The sequence below is a fragment of the Selaginella moellendorffii genome, unplaced genomic scaffold, assembly GCF_000143415.4.
Source record: "Selaginella moellendorffii unplaced genomic scaffold, v1.0 SELMOscaffold_93, whole genome shotgun sequence".
In the NCBI taxonomy this organism is placed as follows: domain Eukaryota; kingdom Viridiplantae; phylum Streptophyta; class Lycopodiopsida; order Selaginellales; family Selaginellaceae; genus Selaginella; species Selaginella moellendorffii.
In genome coordinates, this window is record NW_003314354.1 from 324,332 (window position 1) to 332,928 (window position 8,597).

Here is an 8,597-nt window from a genome sequence, read left to right on the forward strand (position 1 = left end):
TAAAACCATAGACCCGATATATAATTTTTTCTCAAAACTCCATCTCCATCTCTACCAGCCGCCACTGTTGACGCCCGCACCATCGCCTCCAGCGATCGTTGCTCCTCCTCCCCAGCCAAGATCTCGAGCACTGCCACTGGCGCCAGGAATTTCTCCAGTAGTTCCTCCTCCTCCCCAGCCAAAACTGGAGCTTTCCTCTCCATCCCGCTTCTTTGGAGAAGATCCGCCATCGCCATTCTCCTCTCCAGCGCCACCTCCTCCACAGCCGCCAGTGCTCGCGTTTCCTTTCGCAGGGACTCGATCATCTTCTTCTCCATTGATGCCAAAAACGGAGCTTGCTCCTCCTCCATGCTCGTTTGTTTCACCACCAGCGTTAGCAGGAGTTTCTTCTCCAGTGCTACCACCCCGAGTAGCGTTTTGATCGCGAGTTTCATTTCCACCACCGTCTTCGGTGTTCCAGCCTCCGCCACCATTGTCGCCAGTGTTCCACCCTCCACCATTGTTGCTGGTAACTCCACCACCGTTGTCGCCGCCGGCGTTCCAGCCTCCGCCACCACCATTGTCACCGCCTGTGTTCCAGCCGCCACCACCACCGTCGCCGCCGGTGTTCCAGCCTCCGCCACCATCGTCAGCGTTCCAGCCACCGCCATTGTCACCATTTTCCCCGGGATTTCTACCACCTCGAGGTTGTTGCAGTGCTGTACCGTCCAACGAAGCTATGATCTGTGCTTCCACTGCCGAAAGAAAAAAGATGTTACAAACAGAGAAATCAGGACTTTGATGGACTTGCCTGTGACTTCTTTGAGCAATGCACGAAGAAAGACGTGCACGATGTTTCTGTAAGCGCGTACTACTCGGCCTTTCAGGCCTTTGTAGCTGCCTCGAGTAACTTTGACCTCTTTTCCAATCAGCTCATGCGTTTTCCTCGGAGGAGCACCTACAAGAACGCAAGAAAAAAAAAACGAGATGATTTTGCAGTTGAAGAGAAGACTGTTTGATTACCGGTCTTGAAATTCGCCATGAGAAAACCTTTCACCTGTTGGTTTTTGTAAGAACCCGGAACATCGAAGGAGATAAAACGAAAATTTCATACCTCTTCAAGCACGCAAGAGCGTGCATGAGCGCAGAAGTTCCCTTGATTATCCGCGTGGTCTGCATTGTGAACGAAAAGGAAGTCCTGGTAGATGTGTTTCACAGTGCCTCGACTTTCCTGAGAAAACCACAGCCCGCGCGAATCAGGAAACGCAAAAAGAAGAGAAAAGTAAAAGGCTTTGTGGAACTTTACCGAGAGAGGACCCTCCTGTACGCGGACCATGCTGTCCAGGCGAACAATCTTCGAGGTAGCGTCTCTTGCTGTAGCATTTTCATCCACGAGTTTCTTTTGGATGTTCCTGGCCTTGACGTTCACCACTTCTTGTTCGATCTCTCCTTTCAGGATCTGATGAGCTTAGTTTGATAAGTTGGAAGAACAAAACAGAAAATCACCTCGACTGAGTTATCAGCCCCCTCGATCTTAAGAATGATCCCGAAAGTGGATTGGCTGCAAGGAATAGAATCGATAAAACTTTGCGAAAACAAAATCAGCTAGCCTTACTCTATAAGCACGAGATCTCCTTCATTGAACTGTCCGGCGGATATCTCGGATGGCGTGAGAACTTCTCCAAGACATTTCCGTGGCACTTCGATCTGCATATCCATATCCAGCTCGAAGAAAAACTTGAGAAAAAGAGGAGAGAACTCACATTTTCCGTGATCAAGTCGCAGCGCAGCACAACGTGATCGCTTTCAAGCTTCACTATCATCCCCGTCCGGCCTTCGTGCTCCCCGGATGCTACACGGATGTGGTTCGCAACCTCGTACACTCTCTCGAGCTGCTTCTTGTGTGCTCGTACAAATTTCTGCTAGCAGAAACCTTTCAGAAAAAAACAGAAGAAGAGTGAAACAAAGACATACCCGATCATCCGCCAAGACGTAGACCGCATCGCCATCAACTTTGGTTACTCTTCCTATGGTACCTCGGAGTTCGCCGTCGATCACCTGGACTTTCTCATCCTTCTTAAGGCTGGAGTCATGGATTCTCGGTTCTTCGGGAACATATGCCTTCGATTTTCCAGCGTCGCTCCTCGCCTTTGCCTTTCCCTTCGACTTCCCAGCATCCTCTTTCGCCTTTCCCTTCGCAGCGCTTTGAGTCTTCCTGGCTTTCTTCTTCGGCCGCAAATCTTCCTCTTCGTCAGGCTCCTGGATTTGGTGCGGATCCATGAAGAAGTCGAGCTCTCTCTTCGTCGGCGTGATGGCAGTCACGGATTTGGACTGCACAAGCGTGATCAGATAGCCGTCCCAGAACTCCATCCTGGAAGATTTGCAGACTGTTCTTCCCTTCTCCCTCTTTACAGGGAAACCGAGTTTCCTGCGGAAAAAACACAAGTGTGAGAAAATGGTGGCGATTGAGAGCTCTTACTGGGCATGTTCCGGAGTGAAAAGCCCCGGCTTGTTCTTCTTGAGGTGAAAACCCTTCGTTTTGTACTGCAAGAGCAAGAAGATCACTGGTTTTGCGACACCAATGAACAAACCTACCTTGCAAACGTCGATCCTCGGCACCAGCTTGACACGAAGTTTTTTAAGATGGTCTCGAACTTCCACGACCTGGAAAGAAACCTTAATGTGGCTGACTTGTATCGTTTTCTTTCTTCACCTGAGCAATGTCACCATTGTAAATCCCTCCCTTCACTCGCACCCAATCCTTCACGGAAAACTCGCAAGCGCTACGAGAGCTCTCGCCAACGAGTACTTCACGATTCTCATTGCGGAGAATCTCTTGCACGGTTTCGTCCGAGACGGGAGTTATCTTCTTGAGAAGTAGCAAATTAAGGCCGTGGCATGCCTGGAAGAACAAAAGAAAGTATAGAGACTGATCTCAAACAAAAAAAAAATTACCTTTCGAATGTGTGCTTCGGACTCGGCCTCGATGATAACAATCCCTTCGCACGACTTATCAGGAGCAATGGCGCACTTGACGAGCACAGCGGTGCTTTCCGAGTCATTTATCTTTGCAAAGATCGAGGCCGCGGCATCCTCCGCCAACCCGTGCTAAAAGGAGAAGTAAAAGAACACCACATACAAGAAAAAAAAATCGAGACAAGAAGCTCACTAGTACAAAAGGAACCAGCATTACCTTGCATTTCACCGTCCAAAACCTGGGCTTGGATCTTCCATCCTCTTTTTCTTCATCATCGCTTTCGTCTTCCTCTTCTTGTTCTTCTTCCGGACTTCCTTCCTGTTGCCCTCTCTTCATTCGCTTGACGGCGCTAACGTCGATGAAGTTGTCGATCGATACTGCAAACAAGGAGCGCAAGAGCCAGCAAGCGAGAAATGCATCGATCAAAACCATGCAAGAAAGGAAAAAACTTACTGCTTTGTTCTTCTTTTTCATCTTCTTCTTCTTCTTCTTCTTCCGGTTCTTCCTCATCGTTGTCTGGCTCAACTGGGCTCTTGCGCTTCCCGGAGCCCACATACCCCATGATCGCGATCGCGAAGAAACCCACCCAAAACCCCGATTCTTCAAAGACGAAACGGACTAATAAGCTATATGCCAAGTGACCAACAAGAACTCGATAGATGGTACGAGAACGTCACATCAAAGGAGCGTTTCACGCTTTCCGGTGGAAGTAAAAGCGATGATAGAAGAGACGTTTGCTCTTTCCTCTCCTTCTTTGTTATCTGCGAGGTACTCTTTCTTCTCAGCAGCTGTTCTTGGTGGATTTGCTCCTCGCACGCATCATGGCTACAAATTCATCTTCCCGTCCTGTGAATAGTTTCACTCAATCCTGCGAGTGACTTACATTGTGTGTGGCCACTTCTTTGATGGTTTCTTTCAAGTCCTGCGTGTTCAGATCGCCAAGAGCTAGCTCCAGTTCTTCCACAGTGATGTACCTGACCGATGAAAAAACTTGGAACAATAAAAATGAGAGTTTTACGCTGTTATCCTTGCCGAGACACTGGAAAGCCGACTTTTGTTGAGATGCATGGTCGCCGTGATCGATTGAGGCCAATTTCAGCAGCGCCAGCCTTGAAGGACAAAATGAAAAACGAAACAAAAATACACTAAGCAAACTTCCGACATCGTGTTCTGTGAGAGTGGATCCCAAGTTTACAAGTCCGGCTTTTAACTCGTCGTACGTGATCGTCCCCCTCCACAACAAGCAGATTTAGATTAGCCAAGGCTAACCATCAAATCAGCTCGGCTTTCCTCTGGATCTTCGAGGGCCTTCCTTTCAGAAAAACAAGCTTTTTCTTTGCTTTTTCACAGTAACCTCTGCACAAGCATATGCTACGTAAGATAAAACATTCCTAGAGCTATACGTACCTGGCCAACTAAAGAAGAAAGAATGGAGAGCCTTTCCTCCCTGTAAATCCTGTCTAAATCCGAGTTGCAACCTCAGACAGACTCTCGGCAATCACCTGGATGACAAATTCTTGAAGGAATGCAAAACAGAGAAGAGCGTCACCTTAAAAGTGCAAGCTTTTTGAGCTTGTTCATGGGCAGAAAACTGCTTCATTCGCGACAGCACTGGGTTGTCCAGCGGACCTCTGGTGCCTCGCCATCTTCTTTGAGCCAAGGGAGGATTCGACGACGTGATCAAAGCGAAGCGTTATTCTAGAAATCACAGAGCCTGCTTAATGTCCCGAGAAACATCTTACCAGTAGACACTCCTTTGGTCTTGCGCAGCAAATCCTTGGCGATCAAAGGTTGCTGGAAAGATCGAGGTGGCCGCGAAGAAATGCATCCTTGCTGAGATTTCTGTTTAAGATGATCTTTTACCAGCCCAGAAAGGTGAAACACCAATGTATGCGATGACTTCAGCACTCCATGCACCGGCATAGTTGAGTCTAAGAACTGCCAGCAAGATCTTTGAAGGCCTCACCTGGAAGAAAGAAGGAACAAAACTGAAAAAAGAAGGGAAGTGCCAGGTACATATGATGAAGAACGAATGCGTTTTTGCCTGGAAGGAAAACGTTCTCACACAGGGAGGAAGATGAGAAACAACGAAGAAAAACGGACGAAGAAAGTAGGCGAAAGCATATACCGATCGATCGATCTAAGTTTGAGATTAAAGCATGGTTCCAGGAAGAAAAAGAAACAAGAAGAGGAAAGAAGAAGATTTCCAAGATTTACGTATAGAATAGTAGGAACTGATCGATCAAAGACCCAACAAAACGAAAGAAAAAATACTAGCACATTTTAGGCCTTACAACCGGCATATTCCCAAAGGAGAATATGTTCATAGAAAGGAGAACATTCTTAGGTATAAAAGGCAATTTTTGAAAAGATCTAACCCTCCAAGCGAACTACACGTGGCGAAATCCCAGCTATTGCGCACGCCTATATATCGAGGACTGAGGGAAAGGGTTTCGTCAAACAGACTAGGGGAATGGCGTGGTGGAAGAGCGTCATCGCCCCGTTCACGCGCAGGCCCCCGCGCTACTGGGACTTGCCTCACAGGTTCGCTGTCCTAGTCGCCAGCTCCCTCTTGTGGATCGGGCTCGGCAGCATCCCTCTCTATGGCATGGCCAAGACGCCGGCGGCTGGCTGGGCATGGGTGCGCGAGGTGTTCGCATCCAGCCCAGGAACTCTCGCAGACCTGGGAGTGATATGCTTGGTGGCTGCTAGTCAAGCCAGGGTGAGGGTGAGACTCGGGTGGGATGTGCCCAAGCCCGAAGACAAAGTCACAAAGTTCGTCATGTTTGGCGTGTCGCTCCTCGTCCCAGTGCTGCCCCTTGCTGCCGGTCGCTATGGACGTGATCTCGGTCTTGTCAAGGCGCTGCTGCTCTATGCCCAGCTTGCCTTTGCGAATTGCGTCGCGTGTTTGCTCGTGATTGCCAACGAATTTCGGTTCTGGGGAGTAGGAGTTACCATTGCCGAGCTCCTCCCGGTGGCGATGCTGGGCAAGAGCTTGGTTGTCAAGGCTCTTGGCAGCAGCGAGGGGCTTGGCACTGGGAATGAAGTGGTGAGCTTGTGGAGCGTTCTTGCCACAGTCACCTTTGTGGCGGTCACGTACAAGCTCCACAGGAATTCGATGTTCACGCTGTTTGAAGTCTCGGACTGGCTGCGTCCGGTACAGGTTCTCGCCATGGCGGCATGGATCTCGGGCATCCTTTTTCCCAGACACTTTGCAACGCTGTTCGAGGGACGCGGCTTGATCTTGGTGCCGGTGGCGATGGGTTTACTGTTCAAGGCTTTTGCGGCGTGGGAGAGTTGGGAGCTGGGCTCGTCGGAGACGAATGCTTTTGCCGGGGTGGCGGCTGGAGTGCTGTGCGTGGTGGCGGCTGCCACAGGATGCGTGGGCTCGGCTTTTGGATGGCTGATAGTTTGTCGTCTGGTCGTCGAACTTCAAGGCTCGGTGCGCTCTGCGATCATGTGCAAGCGGAGAATGGAGCAAGAGAAGGCAAAGGCATCAAATCAAACCTTGTAACTTCTACGCGTTTGTCATTGCAACATTGCATAGAAACTGAAACTCTTGGGATCGCGAATATTCGTTTGTTTTGAATTTTTCTAATAGAAAACAAGTGGAGCCGAGAAAAGCTCAATTTGGAGTGATCTTAGGAGCTTGTCCTTGATTAACCATAAGATCATCTTTCGGGTGATAAACACTTGTTTTTTTAGAGTGATTCTTGTGAGTGTGTCTTCATACCTTCCTCCACTCTCATCACGAGAGAGCTTCTGACGAATTCAAAGCTTGTTCATGGCAGGAAACTGCTTCATTTGCGACATGCCATCTTCTTAAAGATGGTTTAAAAATGACAAAGCTTTTGTGCTTCACAAACATTTTGTGTGTTTAAGGTTTGATGGCAAAAGCTTTTAAAACTACCTCGCAGTATAATCACCTACAATAGCATAAGTCACCTACATAAGTCGCCTGTGATACCTCTCTACAAATGGCGAGACCCCAGGCCACGTGTTGTAGTGTTATTGGTCCACGTATGCTTCGAGTGAGTTTATATTGTGTTTCTAGGGTTTCCAAGGATTAATGGCGGTGTGGGTGAAAGGCAATGGCGAGGAGGCTCGACTCTTCCGGCTCCATAACTCGAGGTATCTCATGCTCTGCTCGATTGCAGCGCACTGGGGCTTCGACCCCGACACGCTCCTCGTGGGTCGCTTTGCCCTCTCCATGGACAAAAGCGGCAACTCCGTCTCAGACGTGGACGAGATCCGGGCATACTCAGCGGGCGCGGGCGATGGTCTCACAGATCAGACTCCATTTGTCATCACCGGGAAGCCAGCACATACGATCTGGACCAGTTCCTCTTCGAGGAAACCGACACTAGAGGAGACGTTCGTGGCTGCGGCAATTACAGATGAGGATTTCAAGAAGCTATCCTACACAGAATCCAGGAGTGTGCGTCCATACAGATCGCGCTTGGTGTATCAGCGGTTCAAGGCGATGAGGCAGGAACTCATCATCGACGAGTCTGGAGTTCATCACTACATACGTGCGAAGGACGATTTAGGCAGTGCAGTTGCCCCGTTTGTGGGAGCTCTTCACATCGTCCCGAATGGATCAAGGTTCGATGGCAGTGCACGTCGCCCAGTTGGAATGGTATCACTGGTTCGCTGCGACGGTTACTGCTTGACTGCGGCTCAATGTCTGGAAGGTTTCGATGGTGATGACAACACTATCTTCGTCAGCTTCCCACGGATGAGCGGCAGCGGGGATAATTCTTGCTTTTACGAGTGTAAGATTGCCAAGGCCGAAGAGTTTGTGGTGCACTTGGAGGCTAAAGAGCAACAAAGCTTCAAGACTTGCATGGCTACCCGATTTGGACCTGCCTCTGGCTCAGTTTTCATGTTCAGCGGCCCCAACAGCACGCAACTCGTGGAGTGTCCGATGGTTGATTCGTTCGTATGTCCATTCGAGGGCATTGTATTGCCGAGCGCGAAGATCGACCACAAGCTTTCGCTGGGAGGTCCTGTTGTCAACTGTGTCGGCGAGATGATAGGGGTGATTATTGCACACAGCCTACTGAAGAAGAGCAGCGACTCGAGAGGAAAAGCGTGCGTTACCCGGTTTGGAACCAAGATGAAAGTGCAAAGTGTTTCGGACTTGCAGGAGTTTCTAGATGATGCACTGAAATGGAAGAACGTCAACAACAAGCTGGGCAGCACTCGAGGCGATGCAAAATATGAGAGTTAAGTTCATTGATCCTTCTTTCTGGTTCTCATTTTTCTTTTCTTTTTTTTTCTTTCTTGTCTTTCAGTGTGGAAAAATTGCTTGGAACTCAGGAGGTTGGTCCAGTGCACGGGAGCTGACTTCATTTCTCCCGCTCAGGAGTGGTATTCGCAGCATCCACTGTCAGGTTCGTAGACATCTATTTGATCTTTTTGATCGAGTAGTTACCAATGTATTCCTCGCTTGCAGAATTTATCAACAGCGCTGTGACGGAGTTTAATGCTCCACCGCTTAAGCGTCCGAAAGTTAAATACGTCCCCATGTCCGAGGAGAAAATCCAGAAGTTTTACAAAGAGCAGGAAGCTGTCAGAGAGGTTTTTTTCTAGATATGTGAATAGTCCTCAACCGATGAAGATGCTCTAACTTGCTGTC

General features: G+C 49.1%; 2 protein-coding genes across 2 annotated transcripts; one reads left to right on the forward strand and one right to left on the reverse strand.

The window, feature by feature from the left end:
• On the reverse strand, positions 1-3,557 carry LOC112341891 (putative transcription elongation factor SPT5 homolog 1). The gene is made up of 15 exons (XM_024662844.1): positions 3,410-3,557; positions 3,173-3,333; positions 2,935-3,087; positions 2,693-2,881; positions 2,575-2,643; positions 2,459-2,523; positions 1,954-2,407; positions 1,743-1,898; positions 1,595-1,686; positions 1,486-1,540; positions 1,286-1,438; positions 1,094-1,210; positions 1,003-1,036; positions 791-937; positions 1-734 (listed from the first exon to the last, which is right to left on the reverse strand). The coding sequence occupies exons 1-15, from the start codon at positions 3,516-3,518 to the stop codon at positions 52-54; spliced, it is 2,637 nt and encodes an 878-aa protein (XP_024518612.1). The 5' UTR covers positions 3,519-3,557; the 3' UTR covers positions 1-51.
• A 3,496-nt stretch (positions 3,558-7,053) lies between these two features.
• LOC9628925 lies at positions 7,054-8,597 on the forward strand. Its single transcript, XM_024662866.1, has 3 exons — positions 7,054-8,184; positions 8,254-8,352; positions 8,415-8,597. The coding sequence occupies exons 1-3, from the start codon at positions 7,095-7,097 to the stop codon at positions 8,549-8,551; spliced, it is 1,326 nt and encodes a 441-aa protein (XP_024518634.1). The 5' UTR covers positions 7,054-7,094; the 3' UTR covers positions 8,552-8,597.